Source organism: Idiotropiscis lumnitzeri, chromosome 17 (assembly GCF_059441095.1).
Source record: "Idiotropiscis lumnitzeri isolate Australia: NSW breed Sydney's pygmy pipehorse chromosome 17, RoL_Ilum_1.0, whole genome shotgun sequence".
NCBI lineage: Eukaryota > Metazoa > Chordata > Actinopteri > Syngnathiformes > Syngnathidae > Idiotropiscis > Idiotropiscis lumnitzeri.
In genome coordinates this window covers 9131338-9146309 of record NC_142407.1, presented here as the reverse complement: position 1 = coordinate 9146309, position 14972 = coordinate 9131338, and the positions used below count along the sequence as shown (strand labels likewise).

The 14972-nt window shown below is 38.4% G+C and overlaps 1 protein-coding gene across 1 annotated transcript in view; it reads left to right on the top strand.

Annotated features, from left to right (window-relative positions):
* The window catches only part of jam3b (junctional adhesion molecule 3b), a 29835-nt gene extending 16688 nt beyond the window's left edge, over nt 1-13147 (top strand). The window contains exons 2-9 of the mRNA XM_088279685.1: nt 6960-7028; nt 7103-7216; nt 7308-7460; nt 8889-9091; nt 10390-10489; nt 11038-11167; nt 11255-11309; nt 12182-13147. Of these exons, the coding sequence (XP_088135811.1) occupies nt 6960-7028; nt 7103-7216; nt 7308-7460; nt 8889-9091; nt 10390-10489; nt 11038-11167; nt 11255-11309; nt 12182-12217 (860 nt within the window). The 3' untranslated portion in view covers nt 12218-13147. The remainder of the gene's footprint in view (nt 1-6959; nt 7029-7102; nt 7217-7307; nt 7461-8888; nt 9092-10389; nt 10490-11037; nt 11168-11254; nt 11310-12181) is intronic.
* Nucleotides 13148-14972: the final 1825 nt, after the last annotated feature.

Sequence of the window (14972 nt, the reverse complement as noted above, 5' to 3'; positions counted from 1 at the left end):
AGCAAAAATGCAGTGTTCACTTTTGATGCAGCATTCGTTGCACTCTAGGACAGACGCACACTTACACATGAACACACACTGAATAATAATGCAATCACATAACTACACGTGGGTTTTAGAAAAGACCGCTCTTACTGGAAAGGAGAGGCTGCCATTGATTTATAACCCATTATCTCATGAGGGGGTGGGTGTTGGGGGTCGGCAGACTTCCTGATCCCACAGGAGACAGCGGTACGACCCAGCGCTGCTGTTTCTACTCGACCATATCGGGCTGCTCGATTATGAAAAAATATATATTTATCACGATTCTTTTTGTAATAACTGAGAAGTGTTTTCCTAATGATTTTTTTTTTGGAGGGGCAAAAGAATTGTTAAATGTATACAGTATTCAATCAATCAAATTCTTTGAAACATTGTAATTATCTAAGTTTATTTTGGATTGGATTGTTTATAAACTAGCTATTTTAAAGGAAAAGATTGTGCTGCTATGCACAGTTTAGTTTTATATAACATGTTGATTATCTAAAAATGAAAGAAAAATGGAAATGTGTTTTTTTTGTCTTGTGTATTCATAATCAAGCAAAAAAAAAATATATATATATATATGTATATATATATATATCTTTTTTTTTCAAATGTATTTTTATTTTTAATTTTTTAATTTTTTTTTTTTCCCAATACCCGATTATTCGATCGAATTAGCCATAGCTTGAATGAACCCATAGGAACAACAACAACCGACATCTCTAAAGCTGCATTCAGACTGGTCTGAATGCTCAATTCGGAATTCTTTTGATAAAATCAAATTTTTTTCTGTGTGTGTATTCATTCACATGACATATTCCCGTAATTGCGTCCTCAGTCTAGAAAAATAGATGATGTCACTCAACGTGAGGCAGGCGGAGCGTCTTTTTAATAAATGCTAGCTTTTACGAGGACGAAGCGTCCTCTCATCCAAAGCAACTCCATCACCATTGTCAATCTTATTGGAAGCTTTTATTTTATTCATTCATTTATTTGTTTGTTTATTTCATCCAAAAGCATTCCTCAAGGGTAAATTGCCTTGATTTTCCATCAATACTGCGTTGTCTTATACTCTTCGGTTTGCACCTCTTCCATAACTCTTCCCCAACACTCCTCCAACACTACAATCTTTTTAACTCATATTCTACAAACAAAATTAATCACAATACCATGTTTAGACAAGTGAAGGCACATAGGACGTCTTATTACAAATATGTTTTTGGGGCTTGACTTCCCCTTTAAAGCGGCAGTTCAGCGAGCGCTCCATTCACTTGTATTGCGGCAACCTTGTTTGGTTCCGATAAATTCGTTAGAACTTGTCCAATTCTTCTCCGAGCTTCCATTTTGTTTTTTTTTTTCTCTTTTATATCTGACTCCAGAGTACTGCCTCACGAGTCGTGGACCTCATTTGATCCATTTTAATGGTATAAAAGGGCCCTTGTTTATATGGGGGGTGATGGCATGTCAAGAACCAGAAGGAGTTGTTGCGGTTATTATTCACTGCTTTAAATACATTCACACAAAAACAACAACACAAATCCCTGTAAGGTTGTTCGTTTTATCTTTGTGTTATGTATGCCGTATTGGAAACTGTCAAATAATTTTTTTTTTAAAGGGAAAAAAATATTGACTCTCAAATTGGGTCACCATAACATTGTATCCTTGTTAGCATAAAGAAAACACAACCTTTCTTTTCATCTCTGTTAAAAATTCCTTCATGTTGTCTAAGGGTTTGTTTACTGCACGTCACATCACCAACCCGTTGCAAAACAAACCTACACCTGTTGATTAAATATTCGCCGCGCACAATGGGCAATGAAAGCGCCACTGCCAACTACTGGAGAGGATGTGCAATTACACTTTATTGTAGTACGGCGGGATAAAAAACGTGTTCCACAGGGTCACACGATCCCCCCTTCAGCATCGCTCCCCGCCCCCCATCTATTTGAGACTCACTGCCCTAAAAGAAACGCCAAGGTTGCAATGTGTGTGATCGTCAGTTGCAAACCAAGTGGTTTGTGATCGGTTTGTTTGCCAGTGGTTTGCTTACTTAGTGAATACCGAACAAGAAAATTGTAAAATGTTTAAAAATTAAAACCTTTTCATTGTGTTGAACAGACCAGTCCTGTTTAAATTGGGAATACGGCACTGAATAAATCGAATATGCACGTCGTGAGCATACCTTGGCCCGTGACGACTTGCTAAATGCACTTGCTCCCTTTACCTCTCATATGAAAAGGTAAAACCTCAGCTGGCCTATGATAGGTTCAAACAAGGTCAGACATTTTTACACCCGGGCAGTATATCATGTTGTCATTTTTATAAACTGTTGCAAAATACATCAATTGGAGGACACAGCCTTGGCGATGTGAGTGCCTCTTCTGACAGGGCGAACCGGAAACAGCAGCAGTGTTCATTTTAGAATGAACACTGATTTTTTTGTGAGACTAGTAGAGGAAAATTAATCTTCTGTGTACATTTATTGAACTGACTGTACTCAGCTGGATGAATAATATAGTGGATTAAAACATAAAATCCCAAACTGCTCCATATTTGGTCCGAACAACAGCTCATTTCATTGTCGATGAGCTGTGCTCGCATGGAAAAGAGCAACTGGTTGATATTAGTGGAAGTGTGTGTGCGAATACTTTGATGTTCATGCTTTGAAAGGGCGTGGGAATAGTCTTTGCATGCACGAGGCAGAGATGCTTCACAGGGAATATCGCTGGGTTGCTTAATTGAACCTTTCTATTTATGATACCCACCTCACCTCTCTGGATTTAACACGTTACTTCACAGCGAGCGAGTGCAGTTTACCCAAGGGGAACAACAGAACAAGGAGGGGTTTATTACACAATGCAGGAAATTCATCAAGAAAACCTCAGCTCATTGTATTATTCAGTCATGTAAAACCTGAAGGAGGGGGAGTTCAGAACAGAATTAGACAAGAAGATTACGGAGAAAACTCTGCGGCCATGTTGGGGTCAGCAAGAAGGATTAAAGAATAACTTTGATATACATTTGTTGACGGACAGCTCTCACTCAGCAGAGAATAGAAAGTTATCTCAAATACAGGTCACGGAAGACACATAAAGCTACCAAACCGATCATCGGCAAAACAAATGATACCTGATAATAACGTCGTTGTTTAAGGTCTCGTCAGTTCTAAAAGTTAAAACTCACAAGATGAAAATAATGAATTTGACATCGCATTTGCAGTGTAACATTTTAACGCTGTTGCAGGGGAGATGTGTCTGGACTGAATTTTGTCCATTCATCCAAAAGATTATTTTTTTAGTTCAAACATTGATGTTGGATTGGAGCGCCTGACTCACAAGCACTTTTGCATTTCATCCAAACGGTGTTTGATCGGGTTGGGGCCCTGATTGGCTGCCGGCGAGACAAGTTCCTTCATAGCAACTTTAGGCAGCCATTACGAGGTGCATTCCGACAGCAGCAGGTGTACCCCACGATCTGATCGGGTATTGATTGGATACTTTCGCGTCAATAGTAAAATGCGTATGCTGAGATGGAATTTTTTGTTTTTAATTATCTGGAACCAGATCATTTTGTTGCGTATGCACCTCCAGATCACAAACGAGCCTTCGGCAAACCTCTTCTTCAATGTTTCGATTGACCTAAATGTCTTTGGTAAGCCAGCGACTCAGTAGGATGTCGGCACAGGACTGCGTTGGGCCCGTTTGACCTATCTTTGGCCCTGTTAGTATGGAAAAAGAAGGTGTTACATTTCCTTCCAAGGAGACACGACAGAAAGAGTGCGTTGCGTGATCGGGGAAGTATGTGTCACACTCTCTAAAACGATGGAAAACATCTCTCCCATAAAAAAGCGTCAGAACTTTTTAAGCCTTCATTAACTTCACTGGGGATCCTTGAAACTCTGGCGAGTCAGCGATTGTCTTCCATGGATCTATCAACACACAAAAAAAAAAAAAACCCAACCATGTCTATAAATCGGAACGTTTTTAGACACCTCTAATGCTCACCTTTCACGGAAGTCTCTTGGAAAATGTCCCTGTCGTTGCAACACACTCTCTCAGGAGAGGAAAGTGTCATTGTGCAACCGCTGAGGATGATGAATGAAAACTCTTATTCCAGAAATTAAAAGTTGACTGCAAATTATTCAAGCAGTAACCCAGTATGTGCTCATTTTTACTTTAAAATAACCTCTGAAATCATCGGGATGTAATAAAGAGAGTAGTGTCTCCCACGATTACCTTCGTAGTGATCAAAATGAATGTGATCTTAAATGGACACCAATCATGGGGTAGTCATCATTTCTCATAATTCTGTACAGTGCTTGTACTGATTTTGCTGTTGTGCGTCATTACTGCATGCATAGTTGTTGTGTTTGATGCTGGATGGCTGATACATAATTTGCAATGAATAAAATAATAATTTCTGATGTGAAATTTTTTAATTTCCTGTGGCACATTTGTTGTTCTCACCCGGCATGTTTTAATTACAACATTGTGGATTTTTCAACCTAGTGGAGCATTGGAACCTATATATATATCTATATATATATATGTATATATATATATATATATATATGTATATATATATATATATTTTTTTTTTTTTTTTTTTTTTTTTTTTAATTTTATTTATTTTTTTTTATTTAGATATATTTTTATGTCACGGTAATACAGATTTTTCACGGACCGGCAACCACGCTGGCGTGCATTTTATTCACCTCTAAAATAAATAAATAGCTTAATTAATAATTTAATTAATAATTTTATTAATTTTTCGGTTGTATTTTTTTTTTTTGTCCTTAATCTATCTTTCCAGTCTGGTACCAAATGGTTTCTTCAATCTGGTTGTGCACACAAATGCCAGGAATTATATAATATTTTAGTCTGTTCGCCACACTGTGTATTGTAGTCTTAGCCCGTGAAACATGCTCATCAACCTGAAATAGTTGCTTAAAGTCACATTCATTACTGCTACGTATATTTGTGGTCTTTATTGGCTCGATAGATAAGTTCAGCGACCTTATCCTTTTGTGCCGGGCTTTCATGTGTTTTCCTAGACAGCTGTTTCCATGGCATAGCTCTCAAGCTTTTTATCTCCGCGTCAAGATCACTTAGGCACCTAATCTGTACTAATACCCGCCGAATTAGTGATGAGGACAGGGGGTAAACTGCCCACACTTTTTTAGTCCAAAGACAAAACTAAAATTCTACATTTAAAAGAAAGTTATTGTACGTCAGTTAATCACACGGAATAATTTAGAGTCATCCATGGTTTCTATTTCAGCAGCATATTCTGATATTTTGGACTCATAAGCATGCCTGGCCTAGTTAGATGTGGTATAAAGTTACACAGTACATGAAGTACATTTGATACTCAATGTCAGAATAATGTGCAGTCATGCGTCACATGCGCACGCAGGCTTTTGTCAAAAGGCTAAAACTGAATATTTTTTAAAATAAAGACACATTTCCACACTAACAATATATATATATATATATTTATATGTATATATATATTTATATATTTATATGTATATATATATATATATTTACATATTTATATGTATATATATATTTATATATTTAGTTATATATATTATATTTATATATAATTTATTTATTTAATTATTATTATTATTTATTTATTTTTTATTTATTTATTTGTTACCTTTACCTTTCCAAAGCATTGTAAAAAATATGAATAAACTACTAACAAACTATAATGTAATCAAAGCATGCTGTTTTAAAACCAGATGAGGATAGTTTAAAGATTAGGTTACTGTAAAATATTTTCAAAAATGAAGCGCGACCTGCTTTTGTCACGTCGCTCCGGTCTGTACTAAACAAGCTGTCGTCTTGTCATGATCTCCAAAAAGACAGTGGGCTAATCAGCTTAGATTGTCTGCTTGAGCAGGTGACCCGAGACACTTGCGCATATGAATGCATGCAAAGGTCAAGATCTTTTTTGATTGAGACTACATACATGGAAGGCGTCGCTCCCGCTTGTGCGTCTTACCTGAACATTGCCACTTAATACTTACACTTAATAGTTCTGCATGTAAAAATAATATCAGTCCAAATATGCGCCCTTCTAAAAGACTCAGTTGTGATTTAAGGGCTTTTTTCTAATTGGTCTCTGACATAACCCTTTAAAACGCCCTCTGTTTTTTTTTTCTCCAAGACAAATTCGTAGAATTTAAAATGCAGGCTAATATAATTTTCCTGATGAAATACAAATTCACAAATTGCAATTGAAAAATGGACCATCCCTTTTAATTCATACTGTAGATTTGCAGTGTTGATCTTGACCTTGGGATCTGAGAGAATCCAGCCCATCGTGATCATGAGCTCTGAGTGCGTTCCTTGATTCCCGTTATTGTGGAAGAGATTTTACATGAATTTGCATGCGGACGAATGGCTGTCAGGACGATTCAATTGGCGCTCCCTAACCAGGCCAGTGTTTTTTTTTTTTAACCATCAGGGCCGCACAGGCAATAGCATCAAGCCCACAGAGAAAAGGGGGGAGAAAGAGAAAAAGGGCTCGGCAGCCAGTTGAACTACTGGCATGGTGAGCTTGCCCTGAAAGAGCACATGCCTCTGTGCACAATTATCCACTGTATGGAAACAACTCCCCCACCCTCAACACACACAGACAATAGTTTGACCAACACAACTATAAATGGAAGATGGAAAAAAAAACAAAAAAAACAAGCAGGCCAAAGAGCGTCAGAATGTAAGATCATGTCACTGACATTTATCTCCTTCAAATGAGTTTATGGCATTTCAGATGAGCATATGCTCAAGTATCCCCAAGGAGGATCTTAAAATGAACACGCATGTCAGCTGGTATTGTGCAAATTAGCGTGAGATCTTCACTATCACGCAGATTAATGCGGCGGAAAGTCTTATTTTGCATCGCCTCGTCTCTTTGTTTTGCAGGCTACGTCAGCGTGTTGGCAGTTGTACTGAGGACAGATAACAACTCACCGTGGACGGATGAGTTTGACAGTAAGTAACGTGACGAGAAATGAATTGTCTTGTATTCGACTGCGTGTCACAGCGACGTCACGTCTACTCTGTAGGAATTGAATTATCATGTTTGATCGACTCGATTTCCACGAACAATCCTCGAATTGAGTGGAAGAAGATTAAAGCGGAGGGGCCAAGTTATGTGTACTTCAACAAGAAAGTTTCAGGTAAATGAATCGTACGCAGACGAGACTTGAAGTCTGCGTCTCACTATTTTTTCACTGACAAATCACATTGAGTCTGTTGTTGTTTGTGCAGGCGACTTGGAGAACCGAGCAGTGATCAGAGAACCTGCCACATTAGTGATCACCAATGCGACCCGATTGGACACGGCAAAATATCGTTGTGAGGTCACGGCTGCCGACGACCTCAAGTCCTTTGACGAGATAGTGATTGACCTCGTTGTTCGAGGTACAGTACTCTAAATCAGTGGGTCACCTTTTTTTTTTTTTTTTAATTGTGTGCCTCAAACCTTTTTGTTGTACCATGAGCACACCGTCACTCTTACGTGTTGGTGATTCTCCAAAAGCAGAACGGAACACAGCTGATAACACTGGTCAGCAAATTAAAAAAATTTTTTTTTAAATTCTAGATTATTTTTTTTCTCTGGCATATCTGTTTTTTATAATAATAATAATAATAATAATAATATTTGGGAATCAAGGCTTATATTCAACAACAAGGTGTCTTGTTTTTCTGAAACGTCATAGTTATAAATTCCAATTCTGCGTAAAATATGGAATTGCGCAAGCTTTTGATTTTCTCAAAAAAAACAAATAAATAATTAGAAAGTGTGTAAATCAGTGTTGAGGGACACTAAAAGCCATTTTTTATTTTTAAAAAAAATTTTGTTGATGTGTGTTTATAAATGAAAATCCTTTTTTTTTGTGTCCTTAATTTGAACATTGCTTAACCTCAAATGAATAATGAAAATAAATATTGCCTTGAATATAAATAATAAGAAACAAAGCAATCATTTTTTTTCAAACTGCCATTGTTTTATCTAACAATTTACCACAAAAATCAGGCGTCTTTGAATAAGTCCTCTTTAAACCGGCATTGAAGCTTTGATTATCGGAGAAAAATAAAAAACCTTAACAAGAATAATACTCAGAGCCACTGAAGCAGTTCTACTTTCTTTTCATCCGTCATCTAAGCTTTAATGAGACTCTAACACGTGGCTCTTCTCATTTGGGCGCAGCTGTGCTACAGTTTATTGATCTTAGACATAAATTATTAAATGTTTACATGTACTCCCTGCAACGTGCTCACGTATCCCCGGTTGAGAAATTGCTCTGAATGACCTGCACTTTTGATTTTCATCTAATAGGTCTTGATGCACACGTAGACTCCACGTGATATAAATATGACAGCATGACATGATTATTCCGAATTTAGGCTAATAATAACATGATTATTTTGCCCTTAAAAGCGAGACCTTGCCCGGTGAGTTCACACTTTAGATGCGGTAAGATGACACCGTGTTGTAGGTCGCACCAAGCCTTTGGCATACATGTGAGGATGTGTTGTGACCAGACTAGACCGACCCAGCTGCAAAGGCATGTTCTGGGCTATAAGGGGAAACCTCTGAAACTGCATCTGCTCCGAATTGCAGTTCTAAAGAAAGCAAGCGCCACATGTTTTGGTGGCATTTTTTGGCATCACTCAAAAATCATGTTCCCATCCGAACCGAGAACGATAAGCATGCGCCTGTGTCAATTTAAAGCATCCAAGTTGCGGATAAGGCCGAGCAGCATCACACTGCGTCGAGTTTTCGAAAGCGCGGCCCTCTTATTTCATTGGGTGCTTTTGTATTTGTTTTTTTTTTTTGCACGACAGTAAAGCCTGTGGTTCCAAAATGCAACGTCCCCAAATCGGTACCTTTTGGGAAGTCTGCCGAGCTGAGTTGTGTGGAGGAAGAGGGTTTCCCCAAGTCTCAATACCAGTGGTTCAAGAACAAGGAGGAAATTCCCGACGACCCGAAGAGCAGCATGAAGTTCTTCAACTCGTCATACTCGCTCAACGCGGAAACAGGAATTCTGGTTAGTATGTGTGCGCATGTGTTTGGACAAGGACACGCATGAGCGAGGAAGGTGGGGCAGGGCCGGACGCCCAGGGGTGGGCCGGATATTTTGGGTGGACAGTTGATGGTGCAGGAGGGCTCGAGCCACAAGGGGAATCTGCTGTCCCCGCTTGCACATTCCTAAATGGACTCGCTTTGGAGGACGCTGCTCATTCCACAAACTCTCCACCACGCAAAGCCATGCTGGCTTCTCAAGATGTGAAATATCACACCGTACTGCAGGCTGCTGCTTTGTGTGAAACTCCAGAGCAAGTGTTAACGTGGGACAGCATTTTAAAGTGCAGGCTGTAAATTAATGAGGTTTGGATGATAGGTTTTCTGCACCTGTGCCATCACCCTTGGACTGTAATTTTTTTTTTTATAGCTCAGCTCGTGGGAAAACAATCCACGCCAACGGATGGATTTTGTGGAACTTAACTAACTGTATGCTATGTTGAATTATATTATTTGGGAGAAATTACTTCCTGTTTTTAAATAATTTCTTAATCATGAAACATAACGAAACAACATAACGTATAATACAATAATATATATCTTTAAATCTATACATCTATACATATATATGTAGTAAACCCTAGTGATGGGTAAATGAAGCTTTGAATCTGCATCATGAACCACTTGTAGTATTTTTGGACTCCACTAGATGGCACTCTCGGTTCAACATTGGGGTGAAAGGACACTGACTTGCCATTTTTTAAACCGTTTATTTAAACCAACAGTGCCATCTACAGGACAGAAAAATACAACAACTGGTTCATGAAGCAGATTTAAAGCTTCATTTTCCCATCACCAGTAAACCCTCTATAGAATAAGAACAACATGATCATAAAATAAACACATTTGAAAAGTTTCATTAATTCCATCCATTTATTACTTTTTACTTAGTGAACATTCGTCCATGTTTTTTAAAAGGCCAGTGTAATATTGCACCCCACGGTTGGTATGTTGGTTTAAAGGTTGACTGCCTCTACAAATGGAGTACGCTTTCATGGGCTGCGCAGACTGCAGTGAGTGTAAAACTTTGACAACAACTAAGACATCATAATCACGTCAACTGTTCGGAGTCAAAAACAAATGCACAGTTAAGTTCAATTTATTCTCCGTCAGGCTGCTTCGCTCATTGTCTAAATCCTGGTTCTATGCCTGTCATTGACATCAGAGTGGTATAGAAGATCATCATCATTCAGTTTGATAAGTCAAATGGCTGAAGTCTAGAAAACACTGATTCGCTCTTTTGTTCCTCCTCCCCAATGTTAGAAGTTCATCTCAGTCCGAAAAGATGATGCTGGCGAGTACTACTGCCGAGCAAGAAACGATGCAGGATTTGCTGAGTGTGCACCGCAGAAGATGGAAGTCTGTAAGTGCTGCATCAACGCATTGTTTAAATGGAAATTCCGAGAGCTCAGCAAGGTCCATGGACTATATAGAATTAATTTATATGCACAAGTACGCGCATGAACAACATTGTTGGTACCCCTCTGTTAATGAAAGACAACCTCACAATGGTCAGTGAAATCAGATGAAAGTCATAATAGATAAAAATTAGATGAAAATAAACATTATGAAAATAACACAATGATTTGGAACTGTGGTTCACCAGAATTAGTTAAAAAAAAAAAATCATGGAACTAGGTATGGGCAAGTATCGATACTAGGTATCGGTATTGGGCCGATACCGGCCTGATATCATGGTGTTTAGTAGTAAACCAATTTTTTTTCTTTATTTTTTTCTAATTCTCTTTAACGACAATTCAAAAGCAGTGTCTGATTTTCATTGGTTTATTTTCATTAAAAAAATTGTCAGATTAACGGTAAGGTTTTTCTTTCAATAATACCTAGTTGTGGACATACGCCAAAATCTTTCTGAACCAATCATTGTGGCATTCCTGTGATTCGTCTCCACAGATGATATTGATGTTGTGGGGATTGTACTGGGCGTGGCCGTGGTGGTCGTGGTACTTATATGTATATCTGCGGGGATCTGCTGCGCATATAAGCGAGGTTACTTCGCAAGTCAAAAACAGGCAGGGAACAAGTAAGACATCGACTCATCCTCCCACACAGATGATCAAAGACATCATGTTGCGCACGTATTCACCTCCATGTGATCTCTGTGTTGTAGCTACAAAGTTCCAGCGAAAGGAGATGGGGTGGACTATGTCAGGACGGAGGATGAGGTATTTATTTTCCTCCAATATTGAAAATGATTGAAGTTAAGATTTATGATGAATATTGAAACCTATCTGGAAAGCTCACTGATCCTCTGTTTTAATACTTTTTAATGCCCGTGTATGATATAAAATATTGCTATGGCACCATCTGGTGGAACCAAGTACTTATGTAAAACTGATGGGAGGTGATTCATTTTGTTTTTTAAATGGAGTGTTTTATATGATGCATCGCATTTCCCGGACTATAAGATGCACCCGCATATAAGCCACAGCAACTCTTTTTGAGAAGAAAAAAAAAACGCTATACAAGCTGCACCAGGCTATAAGCCGCAGTTTTCTATGTTGAAAAAAATGAGTTTTTTTTACTGCATGTACAGAACGATTTTGTGCTGTGAATGCACATAAAGATACACAAACAGATTGTTAAAACGGTGCCTTTTAACACGGCAACAAATTTGCTAATTAAAACAGAACATCGAAAAAAATTGGCATTTATTTAGCGTATTTTCTCAACTATAGAGCGCCCCTACTGGTGAAGAAAAAATCCACAGAAAAGCGGCACCGTTTTATTAGCCGCATGGTCCAAAATCTCGGAAAAAAGCAGCGGCTTATAGTCTGGCAAATACGGTAATAAAACAATAAGTGAAACATTCAACCAAGAATGCTTTGATAAATATTAAGTTGGAAAAGCAAAATTTGATGCGCCGCCCCTATTATATGGCATGTCAAAAACTTTGTTTTTTCCTGTTGTTTTCCGTTTGCGCCTATTTTCTTCTTAGAAATTGATTATTCAGTTCTACATGACACTGCATGCAATAAATATACAGTCATGATCTCACTTTATCGTGGTAAAACTTTTTCTATTTCATTCTTCGTAGGGAGACTTTCGACATAAGTCGTCATTTGTGATTTGAATATGACGCAAAGGACGACAGTGGGAAAGTGCCAAGTGAAGCAAATGACACGTGCGGCTGCAGTCCTCGCAGTCTCATCACGGAGCCGCCGCAGTTCATGCTCTGAGCTCTCGACATGAGTGAAATCCAACTTCCTCAAGTTTGCCAAAGGTGACAAGATTTTGCAGGGCAACCGTTTGCAAAAATCGGATCATATTCAGTACGTAGGGACGGTTTTATTCAATTGCTGTACAATACCGTGGACTTGAAAGTTATTTCCTGGTTCAAACAAACACAGTCCCACCAAAATCAGTCAAATATGACACATTTCTACATGACGCTTCAAACTGTTTGTCATTTGTATAACATTTATTTTCTACTGTTGAAATTTGTCAGACTATTTTTGATGGGATATATTTTAAATGCCTATAGATAAAGGTTTACTTTTTTAAATATTTGTAAAATACTAACTGTGTTTTTTTTTTTTTTTATTGTAAGTATTCTTTGGTTGTGGGTTTAAATATGTTACTTTAACCACTTTGCATCAACCTGTAAGCATTTATACCTTTGCCACCGGAAAGAAAGAAGAAAAAAAAAAAACGACGAATCAAAGCAGGCTTGTGTCAGCATATCAACATGTGGTTCATGATCAGCGGTCTTGCGTATTGAACTCTCTCCGCTGGGATCGCCCAGGTTCTGTTGTCAAAAAAAAAAAAAAAAAAAAAGAAAGCTTCTGTTTTGTTTGTAGTCTTAGAAAGAAGTTTTGAAGAGTGCCAGTCAAATGCTGTGAAACACTGTACACAATCAGTGCTGCGTTTTCTTGATTTTTTTTTTTTAAGTGTCCTTCTCAGCTTGCTGTTCATTTTGTATATATTGATGATACGGTCCTGTTGCTGTCATACATAACTTACGTTCAGTATTACATTATCCGATTAAAAAAGTGTGACAGGGTGTGTGAGTTAGCCTCCCCTTAACCCATAAGAACCCAGACCCATTTTTCCATAAAGGAAAATTATGTGGGATATACCACGGGCCAAGTGGATCACATTAAACACATTTCTGATGTTTTTTTCAGAATAATACTTTTTCATACCAAAGATCGGTATTGTTACATATATTTAACATTGGGCGTTAGTGGTAAAAAAAATTCTCTATTTGGCAATGAGTAAACATGACAGTTTTTAGTGCTTAGTAACATGAAATGTGCCAATTATTTGCATTTCAACAACACAAATTGCGGCTGTGACTTTAACGATAAGGTTTAAAATAAAATTCTTCAGTTTACACATTTTGTGTCACAAAATTGCCAACTGTATCATAAATAAATAATGCTGCATATTTGGTTGCATTTGTAACAAGCCACCATGGGTACAGAGAACTGAACAACAAACTCCCCAAAAAAGTTGTGCAAAAAAAAAAAAAAAGGTTTTTAGCCTACACTAGATGGTAAGACTTGAAACAGTTTCGTTCCTCAGTGAAGCAAAGACGCACATCACATTTCTCACAGAGAGTGGTAGTTGTGTTGACTTTGCAGTGTTTGCAGCGGCCGCGTTTGTCACATTTCACAGGCCAATATGTGCAACTTGGTCAGAGCGAACATCATCTGGAACTCCAAGACGAACCCTTTTGGATGGTGGTGGTGGCTGTGAAGATGTGGGATTGAGTGATGGTCGGCCTCTTTGTATATGCAGAAGAATGACGCTAGTGGCAACCTCTGCCTGGAAGCTCTTTTGGCCCAGTACATTTTTGACACCAAGTAGTTTACAGTCACCGTGGTAGATCAACCAAGCATTAACCAGACCTAACATAATGGTGTGCCAGAACAAGTAGAGGTACCACCTCCGTGACCTCATGTGATACTTGCACCTTGCAATGCATGCATCAAGAAGATCCACTCCTCCCATGAATGTATTATATTCCTTCACAATGTGAGGCCTCCTGACCTCCAAAAATGTCTTGTCTGCTTTGCTCCAGCGTCGAGCATTATCTTGAGGCTCAACTGCACAATAGGATGAAATTAGGGTCACTGATTTGTTGTCATACCACTTCACAATGACCAACTTTTCGTTTTTTTCCACCCTGGCGTCAGACCCTCTGCCTCTCTTGGCAAGACTTTTCTCATCTTCAAGCTGACACCCAGCTAAGCGATTGGCACGCAGAGTTCCCACAAAGTATATATTTCGTTGAAGAAGGTTGAGTACCAGTGGGACTGAAGAAAAAAGATTGTCGGCAAAGACTTTGTAGTTGTGGTCTGATGGGAGAGTTTCACAAAGCTTGACCACAACATCACCTCCCATGCCAAGTAAAGATTTTTTCCCAGTGCCACCTTCGTACACGACAAAATCACAGAGGATTCCTGAAGAACAACAGCGACTCCAAATTTTCAGTGCCCAAGGGTGGGGCTTACCCTTTACCCTTTACATACTGTCTTGTGGGACTGTGTCCCTCTGAAGGACCCCATTTGCTCATCAATAGACTTGTGCTCTTCCGGGGTGATATCCAGACATTGTTTGCGAAACATATCCAACCATGGCCGAATCTTCCAACACTTATCTTCTGCTCTTCTGTTTGATGAATTGGTGTTGTCAGTGAAATGTGGATTTGACCGTAGGTTTAGAAAACGATTACGTGACAAAGTCACTGTCATCTCCCAGGATGATCTGGAATGCATTTTGAAGAGAGTATTTCTTGTTCTTTTGCATTCTAAAAATGTATTAAAAATAAGAAAGTACAGAATACACAATAATTAGATATTTCTTTTTATGAGATAATCATA